General features: G+C 45.2%; 2 protein-coding genes across 2 annotated transcripts; one reads left to right on the plus strand and one right to left on the minus strand.

Moving 5' to 3' along the window:
• The first annotated feature begins 3,363 nt into the window (after positions 1-3,363).
• aga (aspartylglucosaminidase) lies at positions 3,364-8,438 on the plus strand. The gene is made up of 9 exons (XM_080525550.1): positions 3,364-3,567; positions 4,024-4,177; positions 4,394-4,506; positions 5,058-5,170; positions 5,794-5,905; positions 6,121-6,196; positions 6,517-6,624; positions 7,180-7,313; positions 7,693-8,438. The coding sequence occupies exons 1-9, from the start codon at positions 3,468-3,470 to the stop codon at positions 7,791-7,793; spliced, it is 1,011 nt and encodes a 336-aa protein (XP_080381676.1). The 5' UTR covers positions 3,364-3,467; the 3' UTR covers positions 7,794-8,438.
• A 3,586-nt stretch (positions 8,439-12,024) lies between these two features.
• On the minus strand, positions 12,025-19,256 carry neil3 (nei-like DNA glycosylase 3; the record flags this gene model as incomplete). The annotated part of the gene is made up of 10 exons (XM_080526967.1): positions 12,025-12,189; positions 12,758-12,953; positions 13,342-13,759; positions 14,198-14,367; positions 15,276-15,442; positions 15,609-15,683; positions 17,685-17,898; positions 18,247-18,381; positions 18,649-18,743; positions 19,149-19,256. The coding sequence occupies 10 exons, from the start codon at positions 19,254-19,256 to the stop codon at positions 12,025-12,027; spliced, it is 1,743 nt and encodes a 580-aa protein (XP_080383093.1).
• Positions 19,257-19,390: the final 134 nt, after the last annotated feature.

Raw genomic sequence — 19,390 nt, forward strand, 5'->3', positions numbered from 1 at the left:
CAAATTCTCTCATGTTACCCTCCTTCGCACCCTTCACTGGCTCCTACTACAGGGCAGCAAAGGGAGCAGCCCCAGCCTACCTGCAAGCAATGGTCACCCCCCCCCCCCCCCCAAACATCAGCCGTTCTCTCCGCTCCTCCACCTCTGCTGGCCGACTGGCTCCACCACCTCTATGTCGATGCGGAGGTCACGCTGCCCAGTCACATCTCTTCACTATACTGGGGTGGCTCCCCGCTGGTGGAACAAGGTTCCCACTGCTGTCAGAACTGCAGAGTCACTCCCCATCTTCTGCTGGAGACTGAAGACCCATCTCTTCAGGCTACACCTTAACTGTCCCTCCTGAGACATCTACTACCCCCCTGTACTGTTTCTCCTGTATCATAATAAAACAATTAAAAACGTCCTTCTTCTAGCAGGACGACTGCCAATGGCCCTTGGCCTGAGCATAGATTACTTTTTCCTGCTACGACTGCTGGATAGATGATTCACGTAGTCCAGGGGTGCTCACACTTTTTGGAACCAAGATCTACTTTTCAAGTAGCCAGTCTGCCAAGATCTACCAGTCTAGTTTCAACATCGCAAACGTACATGCACGTACTACAAACACACACACACACACACACACACACACACACACACACACACACACACAGTTCCCAGCCTGCATAGTAAACTCACAATACACTTTCCCTCTCTCTGTCACACAGCCACAGGAGAAGACCATCACAAACCCTCTGTTGGTAATCCCTCATCGGCTCCGCCCCCTCCTGCCTCGTTGGCGCTCGTTGAGCCTCATCAGGCTCAAGTGGAGACAGCTGGGTCCAGCTATCAACTCAGGAGGAGGCAGCCCTATAAGAAGCCCCAGAAACCTTCCTCCGACGCTTGATTATTTTGACCCATGTGGTTAGTAGTTTGGCTCTCCCTGTTGTCTATTCTCGTTCAAGTAGTTTCACTTCAGAGTTTTGTTTGTTTGTTATTTTGCTAACCTTAGTTGTTTTCTTTGTTGATCCTCGCTCCCCAAAGGAACCTGCCTCCCCCTGCCTAGACCCCCTGCCTGCCTATCGACTACGTCTCCTGCCTATGTCCCTGCCTGCCTAACGACCACCCCTCCTGCCTATGCCCCTGCCTGCCTGCCGCCTACTCCTCCTGCCTAACCCCCTGCCTGCCTGCCGCCTACTCCTCCTGCCTAACCCCCCCGTCTGCCTGCCTGCCGACTATTCCCCCTCTCTGCTCTGGACTGGTTAGTACACGTACATATTTCAACACTTCACTCATCTACATATCTACACCACACTAGTTTTGCACGCTAGACACTCACACCCAGACACATAGAGTACAGTCCCACTCACACCTCATTTACATTATCCAGTTCTCTGGCATCCACACATTCCCCCCACTTAGGCCCCGTTAGAGTAGGTTTATTCTTTTGTCCATCATTTTAATAAATCCTTTTATTGTGAGTTTGCCTCTTGTGTCCGTCTGTTCCGGGGTTCTGCCACACTTGACTCTTTTGCTAGTGCTACCATAACACCCTCCCTCTTTGCTATTCTCGCTCACACACATTCACACACACACACACACACACACACACACACAAACACACACACACTTGCCAGTCTGCATTGGGAGCCATAGCACAAACCCCCCCTCTCTCTCCCTCTCTCTCTCTCCCTCTCTTACACACACACACACACACACACACACATACACACTCACTTTCTCTCACTCACACACTGACAGCCAGTCTGCAGTACCATAGCCAACTACTGATCCAACAAACAGAAAAGTAAACCAGATACAAAACAGGTAGTTCCCTAGTTTGAAAGGAGGAAATAAATGCATTTCTCTACCTTAGTGGGAGACCTGGCACTGGGAGGAGGCAGCTAGTTTCTAATAGTCAGGGCTGTAGGAGCTGGTTGCAAGGTGTAGGCAGGCTGCAAGGTGTCATCAGCCACTGTGGATCTGTCATCGAAAAGGCAATCTGCAGCCTCGAGAAACTTTTTTCACAATTTCGCCGTCTTTGAATGACTTCATGTGTTTAACAAGAACGTGACTGACGCGATAAGAAGCTATCGTTGCAGCCGTACGTTTTCGCTCTTTTGCCACATTTCCCTTCTTCGAAATAGCCATCGTAGATTTGCTGATCAGACAGACGCACTTCCAATATCACATCTTGTAAAAAAGTCCTCCTCCCATTCTGGATGGAAGTTATACGTTATTGGTTTCTTACTTGGTCCAGCTTCCCCACTCATTTGTATAGCCTTTATTTAGTATTATATAGTAAATAGTAGAAATTGGAAGGCTAACTAGGTAATTAGTCTCGCCGGTATTTTGTATTTTGTAGTTGGTGCTGTTGACTGCGCATGCGTGGTGAACCGCGTGTTAGGTGTAGGTGAAAAAATCAGATCGCAGACTGGCTTACCTGTACGTCAATCAAGTGGCAAAAGAAAAGCAAAAAAAAAAAAAAATCGTTTTGTTCAATGCCATGCGATCTACCCATACTACCTTTGCGATCGACCGGTCGATCGCGATCGACGTATTGGGCACCCCTGACGTAGTCAAACGTATTTGTTGTAAGTCGCTTTGAAAATAAGGTGTCTGCTAAATGCCGTAAATGTACATTCATAGTAAATGGCTCATTGCAAAAGCTTACTTTTCAAGGTTGGACTTTATTGTTTTGTTACTTTCCCAACCTGGACTGTGGTTTATTCAGATTCATTTATGAGATTAGATGTCAGAACTCTGACCTACTGTTTTCAATTCCTACTAAACATCTGACGCCTATTCTGGGTTATTTATCAATCAAGCAGATTTAAGTACAATATTCTGATCACAGCAGGAATTGAATCACACCAAAGCGTAATATCTTTATATTAAAGATTATATTTTAAATATGATGTGATTAAAATGAACACGAAAATTCAGTGTTGTCATGTGGCTTGGTTCAGACTTGCCTTACTGAAGTATTGATGAACAACGTGTGAGGAAGGAGATAACAGAGGGAAAGGTATGTTAGTTTACTTATGGTAAGCAAGAGATAAGTTTGAATTAATTTATTTTGTTTTGTTTTATTCTTATAGAATATCTTCTTCATCATATCTTCGTATCATTACTTTTAAGACACACCAAAGTAACAGACGTAGGCTATGGGAAAAAGCGGTCCATTTTCATGTTGTTTGATATTCATATCAGAAAGGAAAATAAATCAACCACAGTGTTTGAAGGAGGAGGATTACCGAACACTGAGCATTGGACAGAGGAGAGCTCTGATTGGTCAGAGGAGAGCTCTGATTGGACAGAGGAGCAGTCACTTTGAGAACCCGTCATGTGAGAGTCATGTGCGAAAACAAGGAAGTATAAATGACTGATGAATGAAGATGTTTTCTCGTAGCAATAAAACGTCTTTCAGTAGACGAATGCAAAGTGGAATTTTAAAAAGTTAATGTCTGTCTCAATACTTTGCGATAATGATCATTTCCGTAGTTTTTATTTTGCTGTTGCCATTCGGACAAGCAACCTTACCTCTTGTTATCAACACATGGCCCTTCAAGACCGCAACGGCGGCAGGTAACTAAAAGTTACTTTTTTTTTTCTTTTTCTAACTTCATATTTGGATGATACATTGTATCATCTCTCAAGCAACCGTGAGCATGCAAACAGCTATTCCCTCAAATAAAATGCAACACTGACCAGCTGTGAATAGATGCCATAAGTCGGTAGCCCACCTTGTAAAGAGACCTTTGAATGACTTAAGTTTGATTCCTTACAAAAATCTCCAGGACAAGAATGAAAAGGAGAAGTTCTACTATTGCTATGCATTTTTTAGGCATCCTCAGTCATTCAGTTCAGTCCAAAACAATGTGTTTTGACTGTGTTGTTTTGATCTGTGTGCACCCATCCCACACACACTCTATCTCTGTCCCCTCTTTCTCTCTCTCTCTCTCTCTCTCACACACACACACACACTCTCTCCCTTTCTCTCTCTCTCTCTTCTTTCTTTCTCTCAAACACTCCCCCCCCCAGCATGGAATGTCCTGCAGGCTGGGGGGTCGGTGCTGGATGCGGTGGAGGGGGGCTGTCGTCGCTGTGAGGTTGACCAGTGTGACGGCAGCGTGGGCTACGGAGGGAGCCCAGACGAGAAGGGAGAGACCACCCTGGATGCCATGATCATGGACGGGTCAGTCCCCCGATCACCTCCTCATAATAACATGTCTGTCTCTCTTCTATGTGGAACATGTTTGTCTCTCTTCTCAGTGGAACATGTCTGTCTCTCTTCTCAGTGGAACATGTCTGTCTCTCTTCTCAGTGGAACATGTCTGTCTCTCTTCTCAGTGGAACATGTCTGTCTCTCTTCTCAGTGGAACCTGTCTGTCTCTCTTCTCTGTGGGTGCAGTGTAACGATGGAGGTGGGGGCCGTAGGTGGCCTGCGGAGGATCAAGAACGCCATTGGCGTGGCCCGAGCCGTGATGGAACACACCAGACACACCTTCCTCATCGGAGAGTCAGGTAGCCTAGAGGTCAGAGAGGCAGGTTAGGCAGGTAGCTAGGTTAGAGAGGCAGGTAGCCTAGAGGTCAGAGAGGCAGGTAGCTAGGTTAGAGAGGCAGGTAGCCTAGAGGTCAGAGAGGCAGGTAGCCTAGAGGTCAGAGAGGCACGTAGCCTAGACTCTAGGCTACCTGCCTCTCTGACCTAGGCTACCTGCCTCTCTGCCCCAATGTACAGTATGTGTTAGTGTGGTGTGCATGTGTGTTGTCCCGGGTCGGGGTGTTCAGAAAATACCACATTTCAAACAGTTGATTGACAATTGATACAACGTTGTTGTTGTAGTTGTAGAGCCTGGGCATTTGAGCATCTAAGAAATTCCAAACATCCCAAAGAAATCATCCAAACCCATCATGTTTATCTTTGAAGAAAACAGCACTGTCAAATGCAAGTGCTGCATGTTGCAGTGGCACCCTCAAACTGAATAATGAGGTAACCTTCGAGTGAGGTTGTTTATGATGTTCTGGTGTGTCTTTTAATAATCAATACATGTGCGTTGGCATTGGTTTCCACACAGCGACTGAGTTTGCTGAGAACATGGGCTTTGTTGCAGAAGACCTGACCACCAACAAATCCATGGGGATTTACACACAGTGGCTGAAGAACAACTGTCAGCCCAATTATAGACAGGTGTGTGTGTGTGTGTGTGTGTGTGTGTGTGTATACCGGTATGTATTTTCTCGACTCTAGTGTGGGCTGTCATTCTGTCAAATGATTTTGATGGGGTCATCTTTACTTTAGCATACAGAATCACCTTGATGTTTCTGTGGTATGGAGACAACTCCTTTATGAATAATGCATGGGTAGCTTCATAAGGAGACACTTGGTAATCTCAACGTGCTGTTGGCACAATCAAAGCCCTGTAGATATAGGATACTCATCCTTACCCAGCATGCATTCCTACTGAGCTTGGTATTTTTAGCTTTGAGAGATGAAGGTGCTCGGGTAGTGGGATAAGTTGAACACACAGTAATCAAAATAAAAGTATTTTCTTTGCTTCACACAACTGACTGTTCAAATAATCACAAACCACACAATAAACAATGTCCTCTGTTACAATGTGTTGCTACACTGTTTAAAGAATCAAAATCATCAAATTACCTTTTTGTTTACAAAAAAGCTATTCCAACATAATTAATTAAATTAAACCCGAAAGCACAATGTCTGCTTATCACAGATGTAAAGGACAGAGGATGAAAAGAGGGCAAATGATAATATTGGTATTCTGAACACCCTCCTCTCATTATCAACAGAACGTGGTGCCAGACGCCCTGCGGTCCTGCGGCCCGTACAAACCCAGAGACGTGCTGAAGAAGCAGAGGAGGAGGGAGCCACAGATCAACACACGCTCCCATGACACGATTGGTACACTTTAGGATTTGTGATTAGTGATTATTTTATCCCAAATTAAAAGAATTATTCTATCTGACCTGAGGTAAAATATCCCCCCAAAATATATGCCTGTTATGAACATTTGCAAAAAAATAATATTGTTATGCTGTGTTTTAGATGGTTAGTGTTTAACCTCGGATATTAGAATCATCCTGGTCAAACACACGTCTTCTGTCTCCTGACATTAGGGATGATTGTGATTGGTCAAGATGGTCATGTGGTAGCAGGAACATCCACCAATGGAGCGAACCACAAGGTCCCTGGGTGTGTATGAAATGCATATCGAAACGCATCAACATTGATACGTTTGTGTTGAATATGTTACCATTCAATGTGTGCTGTTTGACCTACCGTACACAGAGTGGAGGATGGCGAATGTATTGTTTGCATCACAGTAGAGGCTAGCGGAGGTAGAAATCGGAGGACGGGCGAATGTGTATTTGATGTTTAATACCATTCCATGCATTCCAATGAGCCGTCCTCTGATTTCTACCTCCGCCAGCCTCCCATGGTGTATAACAATTGTGAAGCAACGTTGACAATATTACCCTGAAGTCTCTGACCCGTGCTGTGCTGTCCACCAGGCGTGTCGGGGACTCTCCCATCGCCGGGGCGGGGGCTTACGCTGACAACACCGCGGGTGCGGCGACGGCTACAGGAGACGGCGATGTGATGATGCGCTTCTTGCCCAGGTATATACTACACTTCAGTGGAGGCTGGAGGAGGTAGAAATCGGAGGATGGGCTCATTGTAATGCATGAAATGGTATGAAATGCATGTGTCACCATCCTTTATTCCATTCCATTCCATTCCATTCCATGCATTACAATGAGCTAGATTAGATTAAACTTTATTGTCATTGACAGAGTACAAGTACTAAGACAACGAAACGCAGTTAGGCATCTAACCAGATATGCAAAAGACATGAATGTATGGACACTGCATGGTGGGACAGTATACAGTATTACAGTGAGTGTAAGTAAATGAATGTGAAGTCTGTATATGTGCAATCAATATCAATATAAAAAGGCGTATGGAATCTAATCTAAGTCTTGTTACCTTTCATTGTTTGCATAAGACCATTCTATGCATTCTAAGACCATTCTATGCATTCTAAGACCATTCTGTGCATTCTAAGACCATTCTATGCATTCTAAGACCATTCTGTGCATTCTAAGACCGCCACCCTCAGCACATTTCTTTTAAAAAGATGACATTTTTTATCACCCACCTGCTCCTGCCGACAGTTACCTGGCTGTGGAGCTGATGAGGTCAGGCGTTGACCCCGCCACTGCCTGTAAGACGGCCATTTCCAGAATCAAGACACATTACCCACAGTTCTTTGGGGCTGTCATCTGTGCTAACACAACTGGCCACTATGGTGAGTATCTGCCATCACTCGAATGACCTCTGACAATAGATGACTGTAACCGATACGTAAGGCAAGAGTGCTTTGGCTCATATGTATTACTGTAGTTACTGTAGTGTCCTAAAGCGTGTAAGTATCCATTCCTGGGGAGGCTGGTGGAGGTAAAAATCGGAGGAGCAGGCTCATTGTAATGCATGGAACGGAATGAGGAATGGTATCAAAAACACCTCAGATGCCAGAAATGGTATCAAACAACAAATAACTATCAACATGTCTACCTCCACCAGCGTCCCCTGGTGCTGAATGTGAATAATAGAGTAGGTAGTTTTCCTTTTTTCTAAACGATGAAGGTGATGCTATGTTTCTCTCCCCTACTCTTCTATCCCTTCAGGTGCAGCGTGCAACAAACTTCCTGGATTTTCTCAATTCCAATTCATGGTCTCTGACTCTCAATCCAACATACCAATGTTGAAATCTGTGGACTGTTTTTAAATTGTTACCGTTTAAATGTTTTGAATGTTCATTAATGTGCTTCATGCAGCTATAAATTATGTTAAATGATACCAATGAGCATTAGAAATCAGTATTGCTTTTATTAATTTTTTATTCTTTTTACTTTTGTATATTGTATTTGTATATACAAAATAACAATCGTGTCAAAGCATTTGTGAATGACAGAGAATTGCTTTATTACATCCCAATGTACCAGTACACAAGAGAACATTTATTTGGCTTAGGTTCACTGGCATTGCAGCATCAAGATACAAAATCACTATAATATAGTAAGTAAATAAGTTAAGTAAGTAATAATAAAGTTGTGTTGCTTTATCTGAGAGCTATGAATTAATGAAATCAAGACTACTGTGGTAGATGTTTTCTAAAAGCCTCTGCTACTATTTCCCTTCATCTCCACAGGGAGACATCTCATGGAGGGAGAGAGGGGCTGACCTCCCACTCTATAAATAGAGGCCTGGATAGGGACTTCCCTCTCCAAACACCTGCACCTGATTGCATGTTTGTAGGTGTTTGCCATTTGTCTTTTGTATAACCTTTTATGTTCTTCAAAGTTTCTTTCTATTGATTGGGATTATGTTTATGATTGGTTGCTGTATTGTTTGCTTAAGAATTTATATGATTTAAAGGCTGGATCTATGATTTGTTTGGGCTTATATTGTAATTTGTGTTTATTTGTTTTAGAACCATGGCAAAGAATATCCATAAGAATAAACTGCACAAGTCATTGTAACCCTTGAACCTTAAATCCAGAACAAATGGTCCTTCAAGCCGGATACTGTGCCACACTCCACACAGTGACCTAGAATAGAATAGAATAGAATATACTTTATTGTCGTTGTACAGTTGCCTATACAATGAAATTGTAGTGGCTCTTCCGAAGGTGCAAAAAAACACAAAACATATTCACATATTCACAAACATATACACATATAAGATAAACATTTATGAACATGTCTTATGTCTACTGTTCAGTGTTCTGATGGTCCATGGGTAGAAACTGTTGGACAGCCTGTTTGTTCTAGCCTTTATGCTCCTGTACCTCACTCCAGAGCGCATCAGGCTGAACAGGTGGTGACCAGGGTGGAGGTGGTCTTTAAGAATCCTTCCTGCTCTGGAGAGGCACCGAGAGCGTGCCACGTCATCCAGGGAGGGCAGGGGACAGCCGATTATTTTTTCCGCTGACTTCACCACTCTCTGCAGTCTCTTTTTGTCCACTACTTTGCAGCCAGCGTACCATGCTGTGATGGAGAATGTCAGCACACTCTCAATGATGGAGTGGTAGAAGGTTACCAGCAGCTTCTCCTCCACCCTGTTTCTTTTGAGAACTCTCAGGAAATGGAGTCGCTGCTGGGCCTTCTTTACCACCGCTGTGGTGTTGGCTGACCAGGTGAGGTCCTCTCTAGGTCCTTGGGTCCTCTCCCAACCTAAATGGTTGATTCAGAGATTGATGGCATTAAGCGTATTGATGAGCCCATTAATGAAGGTCAGGTTTCTTCTCCTGGGTGCATGGGTGGATCCCAAGGTGTGATACTCACCCCCAGCCTAACAGGGATGAGGCCACCCCACAATTGTCTCAAACATCTCCTAGGCTACCTGCTCACCAAACAGAACCTAGCCTTTCACCTGAGCTGTTGAGATCCAAATCCCTTTCCCTTTGTATCTTGTGAAGTATTAGCTAAATCCCTCACAAAGCCAATTAGCCATGACCCAGGGATTAGACCTAAACGAGATAGGCGGGCCCCTGATTACTATGGGATTCATATGCCACAGCAGAAGGCATTCACCCGATTCCATGGCTCACCTAGTTCTCACAGCTGGAGGACTCATTGCACCAAGTCAGCCTCTAGAGTCTAGACTCTCAAATTAGTCGGTATTCCAGGAGCAGCCATGCTTCTAAATCGAGTGATCTCCAAACCAGCATTCTTAAGGAAAAGGAAAAGAAAGATGAGTTTGGAGGAGCTTAAAAGATAAAGACAGGAGGATAAGGAGCTTGATGAACAATGTAAATTAATTGATGGAATCCAGAGCTGCTCAGCATAGGCAAGAAGATGAATTGAGAATCAAGGACCCCATTGGAAATAAGCCAGTGGCTTTCTTGGGTTTTAATCCTGTTAGTTGACCTTGTATGTAATATGTACTTTCATGTACCTACTTCTGCAAATCTTCTAATAAAGTTTTCAATCAATCAATCAATCATGCACACAGGAAGAATTGTCAATCGATAGGTTGACAGAAACCGACAAATTCGTATTGAAGAACAAGAGCCTGCAAGAGTCAGCCCAGCTTGTTTCTAGTTTTATTAGACATAATCTCTAATAATAATATCTTAGATTTATATAGAGCCTTTCAAGGAACCCAAGGACGCTTTACAAATTTACATAAAGACAGTCAACAGAATGTCAGACATCTTACTGAGCAGTGTAAATATCAGATCCGCTTAGGAGATCTTCAGCACCCAGGAGCTAACAAATTGGCCACATTCAGCATGCATGATGCAAGATTATTCCACCACTCTCCTAGCACTTCAAGAGAAATATGGTCAGCCAAGGCTGTAATTGGAGCAATATTGAATTTCTCCATTACCATATAGTCATGGACAAAACATATTGGCACTCCTGTCAGAGAATGCATCACTTCTCACAGAATAATTTTTCATTATTTTGTTTACCATTGGAACAACACAAACACGCAGAGAAAAAAGGCACATCTGATATGATTCCACTCAGAACTCCAAAAATGGACTGAACCACCATTCAAACAATCCTTCGCTGCAATCTTTCATACGTTTTTCTCTTCTGTCCACGTCCAGGGAGGTTAGCGACAGTGCCATGGGCTGTAAACTTCTTGATGACACAGGGACATTAAGATCTCTGGAGATGGACTTGGAGCCTTGAGATTGTCCATGCTTTTCCACAATTTTGGTTCTGAAATCCTCAGACAATTCTTTGCTCTTCTTTCTTTTTCTTCATTTGTTGATGACATTTTTGCTTTTTAGTTAATTGTAAGAGTGTCATAGCAAAGGGTATGAATAGTATGCACATGAGGTATTTCTGTATTTCAATTGTAATACATTTGCAGAAATAAAATAAAATAAAAATATATATATTTAATACATTTTAAATTGAGTCTATAACACACTAAAATGTGGAAAAGGTGAAGGGGTATGATGACTTTCTATAGGCACTGTATGTCTCCACAATGGAGAAAGGACCCTCACAACTCGTGCAGTCCTTGATGACAGTGCAGATAGATCTATTCTGCTCCCCCAAGCTGTCAAGTGTCTGGGCCTCACAACTCAACCTGAAACCATCACTACGCACAGTGAGGCGTGGACATTGAATGCAATTGAATGGAGCATCAGTGTCCTTTGAAATTTCCACTACCAATCAGCCCACTGAAAGGCAGGTAATCAATGGAGCATTCACTGCAGAGACTCTTGGGCTGTCAGAGCACACATACCCTGTGAAGCAGCTACAAGAGCAGTATCACCATCTCCTCATTGGCCTATACTATGCCCATCTCATCACAGCCAGAGCCAATACCCATGGGGCCCCCTGGTGGCCCATTGGCAGTACATACCAGGCTAGGGTGGGTTAGCTGAATCCAAACCCAGCACACTTTCTCCTTCACTTCCTCACAAGACAAGTTAGCTCACGCTGTACTCCATTCTAAGACAGCTGGAGTAGAGATAGATGGTGTAATGCGCTATGCCACTCCACTCTTAAGAGCTCCCAACATTCCTGTCCTTAAAGCTCCTGCTGTGTTTATATTTGTTTAAAACCGTGGCAATCATCATGGCAAAGGATACCCATGAATACACTGTACAAGTAATTGCAACTCTTGATAAAAGTGTTAAACACTGTGATTACAATGGTAAAATGGCTTCCATGGTTACATTCTGTACATATGTCTCAGATCACCATGGTGACAACATCGTGACACTTCAAGGGAGAGATGATATGATGCAACGACAATGCAATGACATACAATACGGACCAGTGAGATTAAAGGAAAACTGCATCTTACAGATACATAAATAATACATAAAAGACAACACACCATTATAGGTCAGATGAAAGAATACCACAAGCATATTAAATAGGTTGTTCCATACAGGACAGGAGACACAAACAACACACACACAAAAGGAGGTTACAGACAATTTAGGCAACTGCATTTCCGTCAAGATCCATCTCTCCTTAGACCATCAGCAGCCAGGTCCGTTCTCAGCCCACTGGAAGAAGTCACACTGCTGTCCCCTCTGGAGACTGCAGGTGTAGAAGTTGCGTCCGTTGTTTGGGCCGAGCTTCAGCACGGTCCTCATCAGACAACGCTTCGCATGCTCACAGGAGGGGAAGTGAGAGTCCGCCCACTGAGGAGAGAAGAGAAGAAGATTGCTCTGTCATCATCATCATCATCTTCAGGACACATCATGAAATTCTTCTCTTTAATAGCGTTCATTCTTAATTTGTATTGTTTGTTTGTCAGTTTAGTTTGATGTGGTAAATTAGGTGAATTAAATCTGGTCGATATAAATGTCGTTTCACATGTGCTTTTCAGTTACAGCATGTTGGTCTCGTGGCGAATAACCCTGGTCCTCTATGGCTCAGTCATCAGAGCATGGTGCTAATAACGCTTAGGTTGTGGGTCCATATATACGGAAAAATGTATGCACTCACTGCAATGTAAGTCGCTTTGGATAAAAGCGTCAGCTAAATGGCATATATATGAATTCATATATTATATATATTAACTAGGATACAAAAAGGTTGAATAAACAAACCAAAAGCATAATATGTTATAATGGCATATATATTAATTAATATATTATATATTATATATATATATTAACCAGGATACAAAAATAAATAAACCAAAAGCATAATATGTTATAATTATGTATAACATATTATACAGTCTTTCCCCGCTGTGACTCTTACCTCAAAGAAGTGACACTGTGTCTCCCTGGGGAGGGAGCAGGAGTAGAACGGCCTCCCTCTGTTCTCCCCCTGCTTGGTGACGACCCGCCGGACCGTGGGCCGCCCATGGGACACGCAGCAAGGCATGCTGGGAGGAGCGGAGACCCCTGACTGGGTACCCGCCGCCGCCGCCGCCGAAGCTTGGGTCTGAGGGGAGCTGCCTCAGAGAGAAGAGAGCCTTATTAGATAACGAGTACGAGATGAACAACATCATTTGATGTATGTTACAGTTTAATTACTGCGTTAGAATGTCTAGTTAGAGCCCCAGGGACGCTATTATAGTATCGTAAATATAGCAGCGATGACAAACTCAACACTGTGTGAAATGTTATTTGAAGACAGTTGTGAGTTAGTGCAGACTCTGGGACTCATCGCTACAGCCAAGCCCCATTCATCAAGTTCCACTTTTTCGACCGACGCCGCATTAAAATTCCACATGCGTTCTTTTCCATCGCAGTTCCATCCCGTCCCCCACAGTCACAAACACCCCCCATTAAACTTTTTCCTGGTAAAATACCTGAGCGTGCTCCGCTCAGTTCTCTCACCTTGCGGTGGGGGTTCCGTTATGAGCTCTGTGACCACTAAAGGAGCTGTGATCAATTCTCATTTTCTTGGCCGGTTGACTGTAGGAGGCCAGCGCGTCCCCCTGGGAGACCTCCTCCTCCTCCTCCCTCTCCCTGCGCCAGCCTCTGGATGTGAAACTGGGCCCTGTTGTCCCGTGACAGACGTTGTGTTTATGGGGGCCCGGGGGATGCAGGCGACTGCTGGTAGGGGACAGAGGAGAAGAGTGTGTCAGGCTCGGTGGCTTCCTGCTCATGTCGTTGAGGACCAGGGTGGCGGTCCCGAACGCAGCCCTCCGGTTGACTTTGAGCTCTCCCAGTGGCTTGGAGAAGGCATTGCAAGGGAACTTGATCAAGTCTCGGGTGAAGGGAGCGATCTCTGGGCCGATGTCCTGTCTGGGGACTGTAGAGGGGGGGGGGGGGGACAGAGACAGGACAGATTATTTCTTTCTTCAACCAATAAATACAATACAAACAATGAATGAATGGTCTTTATTGTGATTGATATAGTACAGGTACCAAACAACGAAATTTGGGAGGGGGGGCTCCCCTGGTGCTAGGTAACAGTGAACCAAAGACCCCCAAAAAGTAAGCCAAGGAAAAGAAAACTCCCCAGAGGGGAGACAAACACAGGACCCAGTGGCAAGAAAAAACTCCCTGTGAGGAAGAAACCTTGAGAGGAACCAGATTCCTCCTTTAGCTGATCAGGTGCCGAACCGTAAACTAATGTGGAATGTGAGTACAATGCTTTACATGATCTGATTTTGTGAGTTTGGAGTACTTGGTCTCGAGGACTGGGGTAAACTGGGGTGGAGGCAGAATAGTTCATTAGATGACTCACCCTCAGGTCTGGGGGTCAGGCAGGCGTCACAGGTCTTGCTGATTGGCTGGTTGATCAGGGTGCAGAGTTGACACGCCCACTCCTCTTCCTCCTTCTTCGCCACATGGTCGTCGTTGGCCACGCCCCCCTGGTAGGCCCAGCCCACTAGGCTGTTCCTGGTTGGGAGCTTGCTGGAGACAAACAATGAAGTAACAGTGAACCATAAAGTATAATCAATCAATCAATCAATCAATCAATCAGAAGCAAGAACCAGGAGGATTCTTCACAAAGGGTGACACAAGTCTCAGACCCGCACTGCACATTCTAGTCCTAATTCACCAAAGTGATTTTTGTAATCCCAATTTTGGCATAAATTAAGCTTTAATGTTTTTACTGTACATCTGTACATTTAATGTTCATTAAACAGATCACGTTTGTTCAATCTGAATGAACAGTGTTCAACATGCATTTAAAGCCATAAAACTATTACAGATATAGAGAGCAGCATCCCAGTGCGTGCAGGGCTTCACACTCAAACCCTCCTAAAGCCTTATTCAAACACGGCCCAGCCTGCACCCAGCCTACCACCTGGCTGGCACACAGACTTGTGTGTGTACTACATGTACATATCCACTCATTACCACATCATGACTCAGCGGTTCCACCCAACCCCGTATGACTACAAAGATGGCTGTCCTGGAGAGGTTACATCAGGGCATCTAAAAGCCCACACAGTGGCTTGGTCCAAAACACATCCTGAAGCTCCACAGTCTGAAGTGGCTGCCTTTGCTACTTGTCTTTTCCTCCACTTGCCCGACTGGGTATCAAAACAGATCCTTCCTTCCTTGAACTCATCACTTATCTAACCTGTTTGGATTGCGCAAACCACTCTTTACACTCTGTTGCTTCCGCCAATCAAGTGGTGTCAGATCAGGGATTTATTCAAGGAAGGAAGGAAGGGAGGATGCACAGAAGTATTGGGACAGGGCCTGTCTCAGGGGATCATGCCAAACAAGAAAACGCTTTCTACAACTTCTAATTAAGAAAGTATGTCTTCGTTTACCAAGTACTCGGAACGCAACGTATGCATGATCTTTACCTGACGTTGATCTCACTAGGGTCCCCACTCTGACACCGGTCGCAGAAGTACGTCATCCTTCCATTGTCTCCTAGGCGACAGACGGTGATGGCTCCAGAGCACTGGCCGCAGTGCGGGCGCTTGTAGGTCTTGTAGTGTTTGTGGAGCGCGGAACCCGACTTACGACACTGACAGAAAACAAAAGGTAAAGAGAAAATATAAGAGACAGGAGAACTGTCTTGTCTTTATCATTGGTAGCGGTAGACACTGGGTTGACACTAGGTCATATACCGTTTCTTTGGATTCAAGTGCATGAAGACTATTGCGTTCACTATGTTGTCATGCGTGGCCTACCTTGTAGAACAGCAAGGTGAAGTCACGAGTCATCTTGACAAGATGGTGGACCTGGGCTTCTGTCAGCTGTTTGACCTGAGAGACAGCAGACAGCAATGGCATGTAGAGTCATCGAATAAAATATTTCCTCTTCTACTTAAAATAACTTCTGTTAGATAATGCACCACTTCTCCCAGAAAATTGTTGCAATTACAAATGCTTTGGTATTCACATGTTTATTTCTTGTATACTTCTTTTGTTATAACTACTTGCACACTGCTGGTTTACTTGTATACCTCTGGACTAATTTACTAGCGTACTGTATTATATTGCAAGGACTGCTCTCCTTGCTGTCACGGAAGCCCTCCACTCTGCCCAAGCTTCCTCCCTCTCCTCCGTTCTCATTCTCCTGGACCTGTCTGCTGCCTTCGACACAGTCAACCACCAGATCCTTCTCTCCATCCTCTCAGAACTGGGCATCTCTGGCACCGCACACTCCTGGTTTTCTTCCTACCTGGCGGGTTGCTCCTACCAGGTGACCTGGGGTACCCCAGGGCTCTGTCCGAGGGCCCCTACTGTTCTCCCTCTACACCAAGTCTCTTGGCTCGGTAATCTCCTCACATGGGTTCTCCTACCACAGCTACGCTGATGACACTCAACTCTTCCTGTCCTTCCCCCCACCTCTGACCTACACGTGGCAACCCGTGTCTCTGCAAGTCTCGCTGACATTTCAACATGGATGTCAGACCACCATCTCAAGCTCAACCTTAACAAGACTGAGCTCCTCTTCATCCCCGGCAAAGCCTGCCCTCTCCAAGACTTCTCCATCACAATGGAGAACTCTACTGTAACCCCCTCCCTGACAGCCAAGAACCTTGGAGTGATCCTGGACAACCGACTATCCTGTGCAGAGAACATTGCAGCAACGGCACGCTCCTGCAGATTCTTCCTTTACAACATCAGAAGGATACGACCATTCCTCACCAGAGAAGCAGCGCAACTCTTGATCCAGTCACTGGTCATCTCCCGCCTTGATTACTGCAACGTACTCCTGGCTGGGCTCCCCGCCTCCGCCATCAGATGTCTGGTGTTCAACCTCCCCAAATTCTCCCATGTCACCCCTCTCCTTCGCACCCTGCACTGGCTCCCGATAGCAGCTCGCATCAGATTCAAGACCCTGGTGCTTGCATACCAGGCAGCTAAAGGGACAGCCCCTGCCTACCTGCAGGAAATGGTCACCCCCCAAACTCCAGCCCGTTCACTCCACTCCTCCACCTCTGCTGGCCGACTGGCCCCACCACCTCTACACCAACACGGCAGTCATGCTGTCCGATCACGTCTCTTCACGACACGGCTCCCCGCTGGTGGAATGAGCTTCCCACGGCTGTCAGAACTGCAGTCACTACCCATCTTCCGTCTGAGACTGAAGACCCATCTCTTCAGGTTACACCTTAACTGCTCCTCCTGAGACTTCTACTGCCCCCCAGCACTGCGTCTCCTGAAGACACCCGCTTTTTCCCCTTTACTGTGTCCCCTACTTCTATTGCCCCCCTTGTACTGTTTCTCTGTTTCTTCAGTGTATATATAAAAATAAAAAAAATAAAAAAAATAAAAAAGTCTAGGTTTAGAAGATGGTGATAGAAGAAGACTTTTCCTTCTATCACAAAGACTGCCAATGGCCAGCCTGAGCTGGATTATTCTTCCTGCTACGACTGGTGGATTGATGATTTACTTGCTTAGTCAAATGTATTGATTTTAAGTCACTTTGGAATAAGGCGTCTGCTAAATGCCAAAAATGTAATGTAAATGTATATTGCATTTCATATCATCGTACTTTGCACAGCATTTGCACTATTGAAGCCACTGTAAAACCATCACTTTATTACTGCATCAGTGTAGGGTTACTTATTTTACTTACTTGCGTTAGTTCGAATTATTGTGTTTTTTGTATCTGAATGCTGCAGTGTCAATGTTGAGGATTCCAAAACCAAAGAATTGTACTCCTGTGTACAGCAAGATGTAATAAATGCAATTCTGATTCTGATTCAATTAAGTGAAACATCAAGAGTTATGATTCAGCATCAACAGACTACCTACCTTAACAGCTGGGTGGAGACCAGAGTCAAACAGGGCCTCGTTCTTAATGATGTTCCCCACGCCGGGCAGGATGGCCTGGTCCAGTAGGACGTCACACAGCATCCTGCTGCTCTGCCTCTTCACTGCCTCCACCGCCCGGGAGGGGCTGAACCGAGAGGAGCAGACATCCAGGCTCTCCATGGCCCGCACCCGCTGCTCACAGTCCTCCGTCAGCCTGCAGACATGGAGGAACACTGCTCAGCAACTACGGAGGACGCATCACCAGGCCAGCCCAGGCCAACTAGCCCAGTTGAACCCAGGCCAAGCCAGACCAGGCCAGCCCAGGCCAACCAGCCCAGTTGAACCAAGGCCAAGCCAGACCAGGCCAGCCCAGGCCAACCAGCCCAGTTGAACCCAGGCCTAGCCAGACCAGGCCAGCCCAGGTGAACCCAGGCCAACCAGCCCAGTTGAACCCAGGCCAACCCAGACCAGTCCAGCCCAGGCCAGCCCAGTTGAACTCAGGCCAACCCAGACCAGTCCAGCCCAGGCCAGGCCAGCCCAGTTGAACCCAGTTCAGTAGTACCTGATTTCCACAGTGGAATCAAAGAAGCAGACGATGTCATTGGAGAGGTGGATCTCCAGCACAGCTGGCTTTCCCTTCCGGTCCTTCTTCTCGACTGGGTTGACACGCATGGAGCCGTCCATACCGAAGTGGATTCTGTCATCACAGATGAGACACATTAGAGAGAGCTCATTTAAAGCAAAAGTGATAAATGTTGATGCAAATTAGCCCTACAGAGTTTGGGGCTGAAAACTGAAATAAGTGGCATTTCAATGTATGAGTCCTTGCATGCAATTGCCAATTGGTATCTGGTAGCTAACCCTACTGAATGTATTCAGTGTGAATGAAAAGAGAAAGCAATGTACACAACAGGAACCATAGATAGTTGCCGAGCAACGGATGTTATAGCTCTGCTCCACAAACCTCAGAGCTCTTTGACCGAAGTACATGAACAGTTCCTTCCCGAGGGTCTCGACTGCTGTGTACTGACATCCGATGAAGACATGAAAGGAACTTTTCTGCAGAGAGAGAGAGAGAGAGAGAGAGAGAGAGAGAGAGAGAGAGAGAGAGAGAGAGAGAGAGAGAGAGAGAAAGAGATGACTTATTGTAGCCTATTACATTTCATTTCATATCATCGTACTCCGCACAGCATTTTTGCACTATTGAAGCCACTGTAAAATGCATCACTTTATTACTTATTATATTATTACCAATAGGCCTATAGGGTCACTTTTTTTGCACTTACGTTACTTATTATTATTGTGTTTTGTATCTGAATGCTGCGATGTCAATGTTGAGGAACCAAAGCCAAAGAATGTTACTATTGTACAATAAAATGTAATAAAAGCTATTCTGATGATCCGACAGACGATCAATATGGATGATGTTATTAAACATCACTGGGGCGCTTAAGGTTAACTTACTTGTGCGTTCGTCGCCAGGGTTCCCCTAAATTCCTTCACTTTCTGTCCTCTCTGGACCCTTGAGCGGATCCTCTCTCCATTCAACGTGCATCCCGGACCCTCAACCATTCCAGCCAATGCCCACTCTTACCAGATAGATAATAATACAACACTACTTGGCTTAAACTTGCCACCGAATGCAACGATTACGAAACCAAAACAACCCGCCACGGGATTCGAATTTGCGCATGCGCTAACAACCC

This window comes from Nansenia antarctica (assembly GCF_963989245.1).
Source record: "Nansenia antarctica genome assembly, chromosome: 3".
Taxonomy (NCBI): domain Eukaryota; kingdom Metazoa; phylum Chordata; class Actinopteri; order Argentiniformes; family Microstomatidae; genus Nansenia; species Nansenia antarctica.

Bases quoted from the DNA above. Each gene is read 5' to 3' on its own strand.
- aga (XM_080525550.1), top strand. From the start codon at position 3,468: ATGATCATTTCCGTAGTTTTTATTTTGCTGTTGCCATTCGGACAAGCA. The intron at 5,171-5,793 runs GTGTGTGTGTGT...CATTATCAACAG, and splicing joins GTCAGCCCAATTATAGACAG to AACGTGGTGCCAGACGCCCT. The intron at 6,197-6,516 runs GTGTGTATGAAA...GCTGTCCACCAG, and splicing joins GCGAACCACAAGGTCCCTGG to GCGTGTCGGGGACTCTCCCA.